The sequence below is a fragment of the Buteo buteo genome, chromosome 19, assembly GCF_964188355.1.
Source record: "Buteo buteo chromosome 19, bButBut1.hap1.1, whole genome shotgun sequence".
Lineage (NCBI taxonomy): Eukaryota > Metazoa > Chordata > Aves > Accipitriformes > Accipitridae > Buteo > Buteo buteo.
In genome coordinates, this window is record NC_134189.1 from 25,839,727 (window position 1) to 25,858,395 (window position 18,669).

Here is an 18,669-nt window from a genome sequence, read left to right on the forward strand (position 1 = left end):
GTGTTTTTTTGCTGCTGGTGGGTTTAAAATAAAACATCAGTGCGCTGACCAGGTCACAGCCCCTTCGGGAGGTTTGTTCTGCAAACAAGAAGCTTTAAGACACCTGAGGGAAACATAAAAAAATGCTTCTAGAGAACTGAAAAAGGGAGAATGCTGAGAACATATTACTAAGAAAATAAACCTTTTTTGCAGGATGCTGAGATAGTGCAATTTCATTACCAGCATTATAGTATTTTCCTCTGAAATTAGCGTGTTCCTAGAGCTTATCCTTACCAGAAAGCATGTGCAAAATTTATCATTCTGGCAAAGAGCTGACTCTCATGATGCTGACTACAACTGGTTTGTTCAGACCAGGTCTTCACTGCAGTCAGTATAGTTGTCAGACCCTCCCAGCTGAACTCCTGTCGCACAGTTCACTGCTTCCTCCTCCACCCCCAGGGCACGTCCAGTGGTACATAGTCCAAAAGCCAGTGAAACTACCACTCTTCCTTTGAGAAGGGAGTATGTAATGCCAAAAGCCTGTATTGGGGTACCATCCCCTTCTGCAAGTCACAGCACCAGGACAGGGCAAAGACCATGTAAGACATGGGTAGAATATTGCTTGTCCGTAGGAGAGGTCCAGTTTTTCATGGCACATGGGATCCGGTGCTACAGATAACTCTGGGACTTGGATAGTGAATCTCTAGCTACAAGGATCCACTCAGTAAACTCTCAGATAGGAAGACTTGCACTGTCTCCAAATCAACCCCTGTAACTGCGAATTTTGCCACAGAGTCCCTCATCCTACCTCTCCACTGATTGCAGAACACTCCATACTATGCCCGTGGACTCTAAAGGCAGGAAGGATATGTTGGTTAATCATTAAGAGATGTTAATTTCATTTTAACTTGTCATGGTGTAATTTAACATTTTCATTTTCTGGTCTGTATAATTGCCATAGAGCTACTTGACCCTGCTGCCAGTGCAGAATGGACACTTTTTTTCAGTGGGATACAAAAGCATATGGAGATCAAAACCAGACAGACATATACAGTAAATAAAGCAGGATCCTTAGGGCTATTCCCAGGGTATGATTTTTATGCATGAAGAGTCATAAGCAAAGATTTAGGGCTGAGCAAGTATCCTAATGCTTTGACTCTAGAAAGCCCATCAATGGTGACTGTTTATTAACTCACAACATCACCAACCATATGCCTATTAAATATATAAATAACTCATAACTTCTTGAACAAGGAACACTGCTACATTAATAGCAGCGTGTTAGTCCTGCACAAAACAGTTTACATGAGGAGTGAGCACATTCAAACATATTCATCCCATAAAAGACAGACAGCGCACAAGCATCCACAACAGTAGAATGGCTGATGCACAAGTGCTTACCCCTCCCAAGTACCTTTGGAAAATGATCTTGGGAAGAGGCGCTTGGCTGAGGCATTTGAGTGGGCCTCCAAATCTGGATGGAATCATTTTACCAAGAATTTCTTCAATTAACTTACAAATCATTTACTCCTCCTGCTCCAGCAGTAAAATGGGGAGTTGTAAAATGGGCATAAAATCCCATTTAATGGAGATTTTGTCAGGCTGTATTTGTTAAGCACCAGAAGGAGTGCCAGCACAGGAAAGAGAAGACATACAAGTACAGCAGAAGGAAATCCAGCCTCTCATAAAGGGCATCAAATAATTGTTTTCTTTCTGTATGTGTATACACATGACCTACTGAAGCTGCAGCAGGGTTCCCCTCACACCCTATGTACCCCTCTCAGTGCTGGACAGTGGTGCTCTCTTCCAACATTCAGAGGCTCAGCTCTGTTTTTTATTAGGGGAGTGGACATTGCATGCATGCTATGTTGTTTCCATGGGGTTTTCTACCACACTTGTGTTTTGTTTCAAGACACTCACCACACAATGGTTTGTTATTGTGGAGTTGTTAGTCATGGCTTACACGCAGTTTCTCTTCTGTGTTTTCTTTAATTGTAGGGCTATTTATGAACACTGGGTTCTTTACGTTAATTTTATTTCTTTAAAAAAAAACAAACATGGAAGCATTTATAACATAACACGAATGAAAAATTAAACAGTCACATTTGGGATGGAAAGAGAAAAGCAAGCTAATTTTAGGTTCACTGATCTTGACAGCGTCCCTTTAAGACAAAGCTAAAAATGCTTCAAACCCAGCAATACCATAAATGTCCTGCTGCTTTTGCTTCTTATTCCTCCCCACACTTTCCAGGGGAATTCCATAAGGGATCGGCTTGAATCCCAGATTAAAGCGACATGGCTCCCTTTCCCCTCTGAAGAGAGGTGAGTCTGTGTTTTGAAGATTTAAAACCCAGAAGTGAAGCTTTCCAGGAGGGTAAAAGGCTGGTTTAGCAGCACTGGGACTCCCACACTGCTGGCTCTCATACCCTGAAGCACAGGTCTCTTGCCCTCCCAACCTCAGGACTGCTTTGCAAGTTCCCACTTGGTGTAGGAAGGATCTCATCCCTCCACACACTTCCACTGGGGATTGTCGGTGCAGGAAACTGCTGTTAACTCTGTCTGGGTAACAACGAGGTACGTTTTTTAAAAATGTAAAGAAAAAAAAAAGGCGGCGCTTGACTCTAAAATACTCTATCAAGAAGCAGAAATCAGCTCACAGCACTGGCCCTTTACAGCAAGTTTCTTCTCACTTAACCTGGATGCCTCTGCCACCAGGCAGCAGTAAGAAGCTAAAAGATTTAAGGTTCAACTCGCCAGCTGGCGTTACATCATGGAGTTACATCAAGGGTGACAACTGAGGTGGCCCTGAGTCAGCCACACACAAACCCAGTGACAAGGGGCTCAGTTTCCCATAGGTGATGAACAGAGACCATGCCAGAAGAACATAAAGCAGGATTTTCCTGATCCAAAGGCCACAGCTTTCCCAGCTGGATCAGTAATGAGATTTCACTCTTCCCAGTCCAACATACTCCAGGTAAAGCTCTTTCAAGTAAAACAGTAGCATCTATATTGTGCCCAGCCATGGTGCAAGAGTGAATCTGATAGTGGGCTTCCCAACCATCCAAATTGCCTGTCTGTATGATTGCTTCAAAGCTGGCCTAAGATTCACTGTAAGAAACACTCAGGAAGCAGGCTGGAGTAGATGAGTTAAATTCAGATGAGCACCTAAGGCTGCCTGTGGAAGAGGCAAGCATAATCAATGTCTCACTGGCTCGTGATTTTCATCCTGTTTGCCTAACAACTGAATGTAACTCACAATCATGAAGGAGCCAGGCCCGGTCACTTCACTAGGGCTGACTGAAGTAACAGTCGCTGAGGCTGACAGGATGGATGGCTGGGACTTCCACAGTCCAGCCAACCTGTCAGTAGATTATTACGAGTTATGAACTGGAGGACCAGGAGGCAGTGCCGAACAGAGGAAGCAGACGGACCCTGCCCTGCATAGCTCACAACATAAACGTGCAAGAAAAGACCATGGCGGGAGACTAAGATGCAACATCAAGAAGATTGAATACTGCAAACAGTCAGGTGGTAGCAAGCAGGGCCACTGTGCTGGCTTAATTTTTCTCTACCCAGAGAGAGAATCAAGGTAAAAAGCAGATTAGGGGGAAAGGTAAGCATATAAAGGACAGTAAGAGGGAGGAACGAGGCTTAAGTGGCCACAATGTCAGAGACGAGCAAAGAAGGGGCTGGAGGAAGCCAATCATCTGAGAAACAGGCCAGTCCAGATCCCACTAAAGTCAGTGGGAATTTAAGCACTCATTTCAGTGGGACCAGGATTAGTCTCAGAGTCATTAATTTGATGTTCTGGCCACCCCTCACAGTCGCTTTGTCTTATGCAGCTTTTATTTTATTTTCCCTGTATGTGCGTCAGTCAGTTTTGTTCCACAAAGATACTTCCAAAGCAAATATTTTTATTGCTTGCTGCTCTAAATGTGGCTTAGGGTGAAGGGCTTTTTTTCCTGTCTCACTACATACTTTCAGTTCAATGCATTGAATATTCTAGTAACTAAATAACAATATGCTTAATGCTTCAAAGTGGCTTTCCAGCTGCTAGCCAAAATTGTAGAATAATTAACAGGTGCCAAAGGATTAATAAAAGGAGCAGCATAATTAATAGATACTATACAGAAAAAATGGATCCTTGGCAACTCTGACAGTGTTGTTGTTTCCTCCTCCTTCTCTTAATTGTTTCCTGCATTCCTTTTTAAAAAAAAAAAAAAAAGAGAGAAAGAAAAAGAAAGAAAACTGGTGCCCTTAAAACACAAATGATGCTTAAAAGCAACAATGTGTGATCAGGAGAAAGAAACTCGTAATAAACTGCTTTCAGGTCTGTTAAATGCCTTAGTTTAAAGAACCTGCCCAACTGAGAGCTCAACTGCCTGGCCTGCCCTACTACTTATGTCCACACTTTGGGGATTATACAGAGGGCTTTTTTGCAGAACGTGGTACAGCTAGGGTCACAAAGATATCAAACCAATACAGAGCCACTGGACTAGTCCCCACCAAATCAGAGTATCAAATACCAATATAAATAAGCATGCGGAAAGATTCCCACGAAACGCTCGCTGAAAACTTAAAGCCTTTCATATAATCACTGCAGAAAACTAAATAAATTTCCCTTCTGTCCTCCTTAATGAAGGCAGTAGAACAGACAGTAATTACAAGGGACACAGAAATACTGAAATAAAAAAATGTCATCTCACTAGCTGTACGTGACCAGGTCTGGATAATCTGAAGTTCAAAATCAGCTGTAGCCTGGAACTATCACACACTGGAAAACCAAAGACAAGAACCTAAGCCTACATTTGAAACAAAAAGTACTCAAATGATTTTACAAATAGGTAAACAGCTTTCCTCACCACCACGACCCCCCAAAAAGTTCAATGCAGTCAAGATGACAACACCACTGCAGTCCCAATGTAAAAGTTCTCCCCTATGAGGTGGTGCATGTAACCTGACATCCAGAGTGTGTCATTTTACTCTGAACATCAGTGCAGTCTGTTGGGGGTTCAGAAAAAGCAACAGCAAGAAAAATTAGCTGCTGCCAAGAATAATTGCTTCATGTATACAGAAAAGTACAGAAAAATGTGTGCAGTGTGCCTTGCTACGACAATGGGCTGCGGGTGTATGAAGGATGCCAACACTGAAGAAAGAAGAGTAATTAGTTCAGAGGAAGAAATGAACACTTGTTCATTCTTTTATCAATAGAAAACACTGTGAAATCTTTGCCCATGAGGTTGATCTCCCTAAACAAACACACACACGTTCCCAAGGGAAGATGCCCTTCAGAGATAAAAATCATACTGTACAAATCAACAGAAACGTGCAATGGGGAATGGTGCCACAGAGATCATAGCATGCAACAGTCCTTTTTCAGCACTGATATTTCTGTGTCTCGTTGAAGAAGTTTTATGTTGAAGGAGACAAAGAAAACCATGAAGCCTTTAGCACATATTTACAGTTGCTGTTGTAGATGGCAAGCCACCTTATTTTCATCTTGCATGTTACAAAAAAGGAAAAAGCTATTTTCGCTCTGATTCAGAGCATATTAATAGACACAGGGAAGGGTTCTCACATCCATCTCTTAAATGCTGTATCCTCTATCCAGTTCCAAGAACTTTTTACCACAAGGTATTGGCCATAGCACAAAATGAGTAACTAATGACATTGTACCAGACAAGACAAAAAGATCAGTTTTAATTAAAAAAGAAAAAAAAAAAAGAGAGAACTTTCTCTCCATGGTAATATGGAGTAACTTTCCTCAGAGATAAGAGGTATGCAGATAGTTTCAGGACTTCCATCTATCTCAGTATTCTTGATTATCACAATATCTGGGCAGTCACCATACTAATTTTTACAATGTTTAAGAGCCTTTGCACTCATGTTTTTTTCATTTTACAGCAGGGAAACTGAAACAAGATGTCCAAGATCACAGAAGGCACCAAGGGCAGAGCCTTGTGCGAGAGCTGAACTTGCTTCTCTTGAATCCTTGGTAAACACCTCAATTTTTCCAAACACTCCTTCTATCTGACATTAGTGCAGTCTAGTGGAGATCAGATACACCACAAAGCTACCACAACATACACACCAGGGACAAAGAGTGAACTGGAGATCACTGTACTTTCTGACTACATACCTAAAATAGAGGAAAACATATTCTCCAGCTCCTCACTGATAGTTTGTTTACAATGCTCCCAACACTCAGTTACTAGGTAATAAGTGGATGTTAGGCAAACAAGTATGTTTAAAAGTATGGGTCAAAAGTCCCTTACAGAGAAGCACAGCATCAGAAAAAGGTGTGTATTACCAGAAAATGATTCTCACTCTCCCAGAGCTTTCAAGTTAAGGCTGAATACATTGTACTTCTATACTATAAGAATAGGGCAGGCTGGGAAGAAAGCAGCTAATTAAAACAAGAAAGGCTGTGTGAGAAGGGGAAGGTGCCTTCACATCACCCCCAGGAAAAGGGGTTTTTCTATATTTCTAGCTGTGTTGACCAAAGAGGAGTCCTCCTCTGCATGCTTGTAGCAAAGAGGGATCTGCATTCCACCCTTCCAAACTTTGCACTTCTCCCTTTTCCAGCCTCTGGATCAAATCAGCTCATCATAGCTGAGACCCATTTGCTCACCAAACAGTGAGAAATAATTTATTGCACCAAAGGAAATTGCTCTACTAATTGTCCTGATACTATTGGCTGTTAGCACCTTCAGAGTGCTCTTAAACATTAAAAACAGTAAATTTTCTAATAGGAAGGGATAAAACACTGTCTGAATCCACAGAGTGCACTTCATGTTCCATCTGAAACGTTTGCCTCTAGTTCTACCTTCGCTTGGGCCAACTGCTGTCTTCAGCTGCAGCTGTAGCACACCTCTTGAACCTGCAAGCTGGCAGAAATGAAGATGTATGGGTTAGGACTGAACTCTGCCTTTATTTCGGTAAATGCCATCAGAATGTCATGGAAATAGAGAACGAGTGGAGGCCTGACAAGCTATCAGTTCTGTGTATGACTGGATAAACTCACCATATCTCCCTGTTGCACTGGAATGAGTGAGGGTTGAGAGAAATTATTATGCTTCACCTAATCAACAAAACCAACAATAAGTCTGGAACCAAACAAAATCTCAGACCTAGAAAACCCTCAGACTCTGCGGAGCTAAACCCAGTCTTCACACACAGTACCACAGCCTTTAACTAGAAATTAGCTACTTTGCCTGACTTCTAAGGTAGTTTGGATTTAGGACCAAAGTTGTCTCTCAGACACATCTCTAAAAAAAAAAAAAAAAAACCAAACCAAAAACCAACAACAACAACAAAAAAACAAACAAAAAAAAACAAAAATGAGAGGGGTCCATGCAGGAATTGCAAAATCTGATGTTAATACCTCTTAAACCTCATGACCCGAGGTCCAAGAGGCACTTAGTTATTTCTATACCTCGTATTAGGAAGACTACTCCTGAAATATGATCTTCAGTTCTGTTGTCCTCACTTTAAGAAGGATGTCTGAAGTGGGAAACAGTTCACAGAGATGATACAAACAGAATTTGAAATCTGGAAGCTTTACAGGAAAATTGACAGCCTTAAGAACCTCTCTTCCTATCCAGTTTAGCCAAGAACAGGTTAAGAAGTGACTTTATCTAAAAGCACCTATATCAGGAGTAGTCTTTTGACAATATTTAGCAGGAAAGGAGATAATGAGATCTAATAGTTGGAAACTGAAGCTTGACTAATTCAAACTATAAATAGGGCACTTAAAAAAAGGCAAATAAGGAGCATAATTAAGCATTGAAGGAACATCTAGAGACTTTATATCCTCCCCATCGCTGAAGTCTTTACATGAAGAGCAGAAATCTTTCTGCATAACACGCTGTAGCTCAGTGACTGGACATAAACACAGGAGTTAGTAAGGAAGTTCTGTAACTCAAGTTATACCAGAGATCGTTTTAGGAATTCATAATGGTCCCTTTTTGCCTAGCTATCAACCTATATGCTTTAAATAGTGGTTCTAACAGTGTTTGGGTCAGTTGGCTGGTGACAGGGTTTGGGTCAATATTGACGACATACTGACCTACAAAATACTATACTGCCATGGACTACAACTAGTAAGACTACATAAACCTGCTCCATGTTGTTTATGACCTGAGACACTAACTTTATGGAAGACTATTCCACAGATATTTAATGATTAATCGTCTGTGTTTTCACACTACAAGTCAGACTGGTATGGAAATATTAGTGGGAAAGAAGGCTCCTGCAGCTTTAAAAATGTGCCAATCAAAAGAAAAGAAAAAACAAAACAAAAATCAAGGTGAAAGGCTGGATCACACCTAAAAACATCGGATAAAAAGTGTTCACTGAGAAGAAGCCTTATAGGCTTCACACTACCTCGCATGCTGGCTCGCTGATGGGAAGGAAGCAGGTAGTAAACACAGTGCCCTACCCCTTTCAGCATCAAGGGTCTCTGCCTTCCTGCCTTGTGCATCTGCCAGACCCAGTGGGGAAGGCAGCAAGTAACTGGAAAGCCAGCCATGATCCTAGCTGTGGAGAGGATAGACAGTGGCTCCCACAGCAGAAGTAAATAGTACCAACTAATGCAATGAGGGGGAAAAAAAAAATAAAAAATCTCGGGGATTAAAAGTGCCAGTGGCAAAAAGAACTGCTTCTGTGTTGTTTTTTTTTCTGTCTAAGTTTTGGGCAAGGCATAGAAATGCCCTGTAAGTGTGGCAGCAAGTCCTCCCCAGGCTGGGGAAACAGGCCAGCAGCCACACATACAGGCAAGCAGGGTCTGGGAGCTCGCAGATACTCAGGCAGCAACCAGACACGGCCAGAAATGCTGCAGCGCCAGCTCCCATTCCCATCAGAAAGCACAGAAAAGGTACAACCTGGGCTATGCTGCAGCACAGGCAGAAGAGAGTAAAAGGCAGCAGCAGGCAAAAACAGGACCGTGCAGAACTCAGCATGGGCAACGAGTGACCTTGGGGCAGAGCAAATCAGTGACCAGCAAGGGAGCGAGCACAGGATTACAGAAGCGCTGGGAGCACAGTTTGCATCCAGAAAAGGAGTGTGCCTGGAAGACAGCTGAGGACAGGAATGAGAATGTCTTGTGATAAACATGGACTTTTTTTTCACCCCTGAAATCCCAAACGCATTTGTCAGATGGCAACGCACAAAGTTCCATTTGCTCCTGGCCCTGTTGCTTGTTGTCGCTCAAGTACCCCAGGAATGTAACACCTGACAAAAGTAAACCTCTCAATTTACATCAGAACTGCTTCCCCTCCAAAAAGGAAAATTCCACTCTTCCTTGTCCCCATCCTATCTCACTAATTCACCTCTCGCTGGCCAGCAGCCCTTGGCCTTTCCTATTCCTCAAACATTAAATCATCTCAGCAAGGAAGCGCCTGGCTCTCGCCTTGCCCCCAAGCTCCAGTTTTTGTTCCAATGTCAGTGATATGCCCTTCCTCCTTTGCAGCATCCTTTTGTGCACAGCTAAGCTCATTCTTCCTCCCTTCCCACTGCTACTGTCAGGACACACGCTCTGTAGTAGAGAGCCTGGGTACCTGGAGTATTTAATATTGAGACGCATAACAACCAGAAAAATACCCACAGCACAAATGCACTCTACTTGCCACAGTTTGTGAAACTCTGACCTTGTGTCACAGCACATTGCTGAACAATTCCTATACCATGGAAGGAAATATAGCACTTCCTGTCAAAATAAAACCTCCACATTTGTGCCTGTCATGAGAAATAAGCCAAATCCTTGACAGGGGGTGCAGGGGATGGGAGCAGGGGGCAGGATATAATGTACTGTATTTAAGAGTAATTTCCTTTGGTTAAAAAGAATATTTAGAAAAATCAAACCAGCTAGAGCGTAAAAAGAAAAAAAAAAGTCTAAAGCCAGGGGGCTTCCCCGCTCTCTTCCATAAAAACAGAAATACCTCCTCACCCCACCCCGCACCCTGCAAGAATGTAAGAAGCCTCAGTGCTGACACTCACGCAGGTGTGCCGGCAGTCTGATTGTGTCTTCCTCCATCCTGATCGCTCGAGGCACTGGGACATGTAGTGGTGAAGAGGAAGTGTAATTTGGTACCGGGCTCACTGGAGGTGTGTACGAAATTCTTTCCTGCTGTTAAAAAGAAAGCGGGGTGGGGGGAGAGAAAGAGAGAGGACAACGTGAACTTTGGAACAGAGGTGTGAAACCAAGGCAGGGGAGAGGGAAGTGGGTGGAAGGAAGGAAGTGTGCGCGCGTGGTGGGGGCGAGCAGCACTAGCGATGCACCTGGCTGCCCACGGAGCCACGGAGCACAGCACGCTTGCGAGCAAGTGCTGCGCAGGCGACGTGCTGCCCCGTGTTGCAGCCAGGGGCCCAACAGCTCTTAGGGCGACGGGCTTGATTCTAAAAGGCAGGTCCATGAAGTTTCCAAGGGTCTTCTCAGAAATTTGCCAGAAGGAAAGGGAAGTGACACATAAGTGGGGAGACTCTCAGGTTTTATGTCGGTGAAAATCTGACAGTAACTCCATGATACATGCATGAGTACCGTTACAGAAAGTGTCAAAACCACTTAATCTTAAGCTAACATATCAGTCATGATCTGAGCATGTTTATTAACTATTTAACACTTTAAAATGCTATGAAGGAGTAAAGACATTAGTTTTGTCTTTGCTGCAGAAAACCCTACTCTATTGCTAAAAACTACTCTGTTTACCATCGAGTAATGTAGTACTTTTTTTTCCTTGCCTAAACTAGTTACTAGCACTTTCTTTGAAGTAGTTTAACTTGCAACCAAATAAGTCAGCATACAGAAAGCAGCTACGCAAGGACAGTCAAATAGAGTTAAAGGGCAATTTGTGAATGTTGCATTAGTTTCATAATTGTCACTGTTAACGTTTTTATTTCTGAAAATGTCTGCCAAGAAATTTAAGACTGAAATTTCATCTGATTTGATGGGAAAATTCTTCCCTATTCTAAGCCTGTACTCCAATCACAGCACAAATTATACCCTTTGTAAATAAACATAGTCACAATTTTACAGGAGCATAAAAAAAATCATTATCATATGCTTCCTGGAAGGCAATGCATGCTATTCCCCAAAACTGTGCTGCTGACATTTAATGATGGCAGTGTGAACAGCCACATATGTACATACATAGAGAAGCAAAAAGCGCTACCTTCATTTCTTAGCATTTTCAAGAAAGTACGTGTGCAGATCCCCACCCTGACCCTGATCTCTGGCAAATGTAAAAGACAAATTTGGTTCTGGAGCAAGAGAAGGTAATTACTTCCATTACAAACCACAACATTATCATGGCTGTGTGGCAGGGAACTAGACTAAGGCTGATAGAGGCACCTGCAGAACGTAAGCACCCTCACTGCCAGCAAAGGGAAGGAGAGGTTTGTACAACATGAGTAAATAATAACTAAATGTACCAAAGCAGAAAACTCTTCAGGCAGACTAGACGACATGTCCAAAAAGAAATAGGACACAGAGCACTCAGCTTGCTGCTGAGGAGCTCACACAGAACCAGAAGTTTTGCCTCAACGTCTGGAGTCCCACCACTATACTATAGCCACCACTGCTGACAGTCATTGCAGAGAAGACTGACAGCATGTGGAGAATAAACTGTTCTAACTATTCTGGGTTTAGACAGAGTGGGAAGACAGGCCTGGTTCACTCCACCATCGCTATGTTTTTTCTGTGAGTACAGCCTCCATGGCTTTCAGCTCAGTACTTGTTACCCAGAAATTGTTCAATCTTATGTTCCAGCCTCCCACAAAGCTCTTTAACATCTTACTGCGTCCACTCAGTTTCTTTCTAATCATCACTGTCCAGGCAACAGCAACCCATTAGCTCATATGTATTTAGTTTTTCTTAGTTAATAAACAGGGATGTTCACTGAGACGTGGTGAAAGATGCACCTGTGGAGCTACAAAACATTATTCTGCTTTCAACTTATGCAACTCCTTCCCTGACCCAAAACGGCTGACTCCGTGCTTCGCGTTCCTGTGAGGCGCAGTACGCTCTGCCCATTCTCCAGTCTCGCTGCCCATTTGCACCTTCTCGCCACTGGCGCATAACACCAGCGATTCGCAAGGAGACCAGCACTTCCTAGCATTTCCTGCAGCGATCCACAGCTCAGATAATCAAACCACACTGCAGCTGCTCGTTTTGCTTATTGAATGAGATATTTATAAAAAGAGGAACACTTCTGAAACATAGCCACACAGATGCCTGCCTCTGCAAACAGGCACTAGAGGATAGATGGGAGACCTGAAGTCCTTTTCCTCCCTGCTGAAGAACACAGATTACAGTCCAACCTCAGGTCACATTCCATCCTCACAGAAATTCTGAATCACCGCTGCAAAGACAAGGGCTAAGTGGCTTCAAACGGCCTTCTCACTGGCCAACAGCAAGAGGAAAGTGCAAGCTGAAGACAAAATTAAATCCAGAACCCCATGCACTTCCCCCACCACCCAGGAGGTGCTGTATCAAACTAAGACATTACGCTTGCAGTACCTGCTGCCTTTCTCTCCACACAGATAAACCTCCTAAAGGCATACGGTAACCTCATTTATACCACAACAGCTTCATTGAGATTTACTGTTATAAATAAAGACATTTAATTCATTGTTTCCTAGTATTCATAAAAACAGGACAGTAAAAACTAAAAAGAAGTTGTGGAAATGCAGTTACTTTTTCCACATAATTGAATGACCACAGTAATGTGTGAATTGGTAATATTTCCAGAACACATTTTACAAGGCACAAAACGGAGTTAGCTATCCAACTCTTACTGGTGCCTTTGAAATGCCCTCTCTTACCAATTCTGCATTTTCTTCCAGCCCCTTTAACCCAAATATCAAAGCAATTCACAGACATTAGGTAAGTCTTTTTCCTTTTATTAGGCACATGGACAACTTGAGTTACAGAACGAGCAAAGCTCAAATGTGCTAAGTAATTTCAGAGTTAAGCTGTCTTGAAAAAGGACAGCATGTGTCTCTCAAGGGCAATGCATTTAACAAGTGCATCCTGAAACAGCAGCCCTTGTAACTGTCCTGGCCAGATTTCCAAAAGGTGTGGAATGGCACCGGGAGGTCAAGGTGCTGGGCTTGTGGAAAAATGAGCTTCAGCCCTGTTTGCAGCATGAGTCAGTAACATGGCCGGAAGCAGAACTGCAAACATCAGTCCAGTCCTGCAACCTACTGTAGCTGTGTGCTTCAGCCACAAGCAACTCCCAGCCTACACAGACGTGTGAATGCACAAGGTCACATTTGCTCCTCCAGGCTTTTTGAGGCTTTTTTAGAGTCACACTTCCAGGAAGTACCTGTTGTGCTCACACCACTGAGAACAGATGTGCTTTAATCTTCACAACTCCAGAACTGCCTAGTGCTTCTCTCTGTGGGATCCATCAAACAAAAACATGGCTGGTATCTCATACTTCTAAGGTTATGCAACTAGATACTCCGCTACCAGGAATTTTTCTGAAGGGTTTCCTAACCAGTCAGTTTAATATTTCCCTTTGCATTAAGGCCAAGAGTAGATGGTTCAATGGTAAGATTGTTGAAGCAACAGCTTGGGAGTAAGGATAGGTAGTGCTGGTAGTAGAGCCAGCATGAACCTTGTGTGTACTTGAGCAAACAGCCTTGCTGTAGCCTAGTCTACCGGTAAAAGAGACTAAACCAATACACATTTGGTGTGGTCCTTTGAGATTATTGGTGATGAGTGCTAGGAAAGAGTTTGGCATTACCACATTCCAGATTCGCCACCTGCCAGCAGACTCTATAAACATTTAAACCCACAAGTGACCAAACGCTCAGCCCTAAACAACTGCCATCTATAAGCAACTTCAAAATAGCAGCTCCCTAGTATTTTGTCAGTAGCCACAATGAGGTGGCTAAAACACTTGGCATATTGCTTGCTGTCATCTTTTTTGAAAGGCTTCTTCAGCTCACAGTTTCACCATGAAATTTCACCTTGACTACAGAAATTGAAGAGATGCGTTAAGTCAGCTTTTATGGGGACCCTCCTTGGGGTTTACTCTAGTGGCTGGTGCTCCAACAGTGCCACCTAGACAACCAACCAGGTCTGCTGAGAGTGGGTCATGCTTTCACCTGCCCGATCTAGCAGAGACAGATTGAAACACACGGTTAAAAATCAAGACAAGCTATGGTTTTGTTCTCTTTGTACTAGAAAAGTATAAAATACTAAAAATCCAGGTGCTGAGAAAGCCTTAGATCAAACTATCCTGTCTGAAAAAGGAAGGTAACTCAAAAGCTATATTGATCATGACTATCTAGTAGGAGTGTACATAACAGCTGCCTAGACACCCAAAGCCATCAAAGCACACACTGATTTCAGTTTGAAGAATTGGGTAGGTCCTTTACAGACAAAATCTACCAACAGGTAGCAAATTCTGTCAGGAACACAAATAACTCATACTGCTAAAATAATAATAATAAAATTCAAAATTGCAAAATTAAATTTGTAGTCACCTTTTAAAAAAAGTCTAGCAGTTGAGGATAAGTGAGGCTGCAAGTAAAAACAGCTTCACGCTTTTGCTTAAGTTATGCCCTTCTAAACTCCGAAGCAGCAGCCTTCATCATGAATGTTCCCCAGCTTGCAGTTTAATAGTCTTTTTGTCCCTTTACTAACTTCACTCAGATGACAGGCACAAAGAACATACATGTTTTTGCAGAAATGAAAAGAAAATATGTAAGAAAGCATGCTAAGCAAGCCCTCGTGTCCCAATGACAAGACTACTTCAGTAGTTGGATAGGTGGTATACTAAAATGACTTTTTTTAATTGATAAAGCAAAGAAAGGCATTATCTATGCAGCAGTTTCCAGGAAACCAGAACAGCCAACATGGTCTGGAAATACCCTGCACTGGACAGAAAAGGCAGCTGACTCCTACCACTGTGTAAAAACTTACTCCTATACTGCATGTAATGACACTACACAGGGCAAAATTAAACTGGGAGTGAAAGCTGACATGCATTTGCCCCCCAGGCTGCTGGCGTACGTGTGCCACTCTGCACCTGTCTTGTTGCATTTGCTGTTCATCTTTGCTTCTCCAAAGAGCCCAGAGTCCCCCTACTCCCCAGAGAAGCAGGCATTACCGCAAGGTGGAGATACAGCGATTTGTGCTGTGGTAACTATCAGGAAGCCAACAGTTAGAAGTAAAAGAGGAGAAAGTTACCTGTCGTGTCCTCACAGGCCGTCCTTGCTTACTCGCAAGAGAGTGGTAGCAGGACGCTGCTTTAAGGGAAGCTTCCAGCTCCCTGGGTATCATCCCATCACCCTGCCCCAACTCCTCACCTAGGGGACAGGCACTCAGAGAGGGCAGCACTAGCAAGCGTGCAGATATTCTGGTGCCCTCTTAGATTTCTGGGGAAGCCCTAGGCTTAAAAACCCCGAGTAACATGCCCTTGACTTGTGTAAATCCAGGTTTGAAACATACAGTTGTAGCTCTCAGGACATGAAAGCTGATGTTCTGGACACAACCACCATAAACCCCAAATCACGGAGGATGTTCAGCTCTGCAAGGACACGGGACCAGGGCTGTCTCTTTCAGCATGCACACTAAGGCAGGGAAAGTGGAAAGACAAGCCAAAGGACCAGGAGCTAGGGTGAGCCTGGGAAGGTCTGTTTTTGCTACTGTGGATCCTCCTAGGAGTAGGCACCTTGGGTATGGTAGAGGAGAAAAAATGGCCTTAGAGAAAAGGGTTGTTGGGGGAGGAATGAGGTGCTTGCAGGAAAGATTCAGAAGGTCCTGCATGTCTGGGCACTCAGCAGGGCAATGCCAGCAAACCAGCCGCAGAGTAGCATGGGGAAAACAGCAGGAGATTCAAATTACTTAACCATTAGGGAAGCAAGTGAGGGGAAGAGGAAAGGGAAGGAAGACATATGCAGTGTTCACCAGGGTTTTGTATGCAACACTATAGCTGGATACGAAAGTCCAAGAGACCACTATGAGATGAGTTACAGGGCCTAACATAGGGAAGAGGGGGGAAATCAGAGCCCCTAAGAGACAGTATGGCAACAGCTACACAATTACAACATTTTGGGATTTTGGTCAATGTTATAGCTTGTGTACTCCAACTTCTGCCAGGGACAAAGGATCAGGCTCCAGAAAAAGCAAAGTAGAGCTCTGCAGCACCAGGGTATGAATTAAACTCTCCACTTCCCTCCCTTCCCCCAGTTGCTGTCATCTTCTTAATTTCCATGGCAGACTTCTCAATTTTGATCCCATTAATATAGCAATTCACGTCAAATCTATAGCAGCATAATCAGCACACTATCAGTAATTAGAGAAATTAAAACAAACACAGCTCTCTGGAATGGACCTTATGCAAAGCAGCACTGGGAAAAGATTAACATCTCATTTCCTGCGCACAGAGAGCAAAGATTGTCTCGGTGACCTTAGTGATTTTGTGAAGTTCAGTTCCTCCCTGCCTCCTCCCTTCAGCCTGCTTCTGACGAACCTCCCAGCAGAGGGGCAGGAGATGGCTACCCTCTCACATCTGAATCCTTACTCAAGCAAATAAAAAAAAACCCACAGAGGTGCAACAGTTCATTACAAAAGGGAAGGGTAAAGGAGACAGTGGGGAAGTTCATGCTTCTCCCAAAATGACTACAGCCACTGTTCTAATTAAATTAAAATCATACAGACAGCAATATTGATGCACTCAAGTGTTGTGAAAAGGCAGCTTGCAGAGGTCAATGTTGTTGAAAATGCCATGATACGGTTGCATTATTGTCTAAGCACTGCAAAATATCTCAAATTAGCAAATATAAATGAAGCAAAAAAACTAGCTGAACCACATACTCAAAAAGTATTTCTTTGCTGAGGTCACTGCTAATATAGGGGAATAGAGAGTAGAAACAGGCTGTGGGAAGATTATATCAGGTAAAACTACAAGATAATACTAAGGCAAAAAGCTTAATGAGATTCATGAAAGGATTAGTCATTTATTTGAATAATAAAGAATGTTATCCATAGATATCCCAGCTAGGCAGCACAAAATATATATGGGAGGCAGATTCATATATGGGAGGCAGATTCTGGTTCAGAACTTGGAAGTGGAATCATCGCACTCCAAAACGGGAGTAAAGCATTATCTATTTTAAGTGGGAGGCCCTTCCACTCACCCTTCTTCAGCAAGGCTCCAAGAAGATGCAGTAAAGCTGGGACTTGACCCACCTGACCTACTACTTCAAGGCAGAAGTCAACCATGGATTCAGCTGCCTGATGTTAAGAAACTATCTGCCCCCAGCTCCTTTCCACATGCAATTCCAAAATTCGCGTTATGGGGTTGTCACTGCAACATTCCTCCCAAGAACTTGCTACTGACCTCTGTTTAAGCAGAGCACGGAGAAAGGTTAGCCTGCTCTGATCCACAGGACAATCCCTTTTGCACCTACATCATGATTTTGTTAGCACACTTGCTTAGCACAAAGCATCACAGAAGGCTCAAGAGAGTTTATTGCACAGCTGGAATAAAACACATGAGGCTTTGAAGTACTGTGGCCAATGAGCAAGCAGCAGGGAGGGCAACAGAGAAGGACTTTCCAGGCTTAGATATCTGCATGTCAGAGATATTTCACTGCATCTTTTTCACATTCTCTTTTCTAAAACAGGGAGTGCTGGGGAGCCTTATCCTGTAACATACGATGGTTGTACAACCCTGCCTGTACGTGTGGAAATTCACACCCTGAACACCCGTAACTGGAGTCATGCATCCATTTCAGTACAAAATTTCTGGAGGCCATGAAACTGAGATGGGAAGACTAAGGGAAAACATGGTGTACAGGGAGCTGCCCTCTCACGTGTTATGGGAAAAGAGAATCTTGGAGCTACTCTGCAGCTTCTCAGGACTGGCATGGCAGCTCAAGTGTTTTCACTCAGCTGTATTAAGGAGCTGCCACTTTACTGGCAAGCTGCAATGCTACTATGTATTCAAACACATTTCCAGGACAAGCATCATTTCTGGTCTTTCTACAAGGGATGAGTGTTGCTTCCTGAGTATTTTTACTGAAGCTACAATTACTGTGAACAGGATCCTTCACAACAGGGGATATCAAATATTTCCATAGCATGAACGACAGGTCAGAACTGTCACATGGATGAGGTCAACTCATTCACTACCGTGGATTATCTACGTGATCATCACCTAGTGGAAAAATCATGGGAGACTAATTCACATAGAAGTCATAGCTTCTTTTAATCCTCACTCACTGATAGAAACAAAATTCCTGAAGAGCTACAACACTCTGAAATACACATTTTAAAAATACAAGAAATGACCCTTCTCGGTCCCATTGCAAGGCTGGAATCTGCTCTCATCTATACCTGCAAAATTCTCCAGCGATTTTTTTTAAACAACGATTCTGGTCCCAATTAGTGGAAGTAAAGTCCACATACAGGCCTCAATCTTTATCTTCTCCAGTTCAGTCACTTAAGTTTACTTTCTCTCCTTATCTACATGAAATCAGTTTGAACATGAGGGTGAACAGTGTGTATATATGCCTGTTTGGAAACAAATTGCATCATGATATGCCATAATTAACTTATATCTGTTACTATTTGAAAATACAGGCACACCCAAAAATCAGTTACTATAATAAACTGGGAAAAAGTTGTTTATGTTTGATCATGTAGGTGCCTACCCTGGTAGGCATGAGAACGTCTCT

At 43.0% G+C, this 18,669-nt stretch overlaps 1 protein-coding gene across 3 annotated transcripts in view; it reads right to left on the bottom strand.

Annotated features, from left to right (window-relative positions):
- ETV6 (ETS variant transcription factor 6) overlaps positions 1-18,669 on the bottom strand; it is a 142,459-nt gene that overhangs the window by 85,579 nt on the left and 38,211 nt on the right. For 2 of the 3 annotated variants that reach the window (XM_075051780.1, XM_075051781.1), the window contains exon 2: positions 9,976-10,105. The exons of the other annotated variant lie outside the window; for it this stretch is intronic. In XM_075051780.1, the coding sequence (XP_074907881.1) occupies positions 9,976-10,105 (130 nt within the window). The remainder of the gene's footprint in view (positions 1-9,975; positions 10,106-18,669) is intronic. 3 annotated transcript variants of the gene reach the window in all.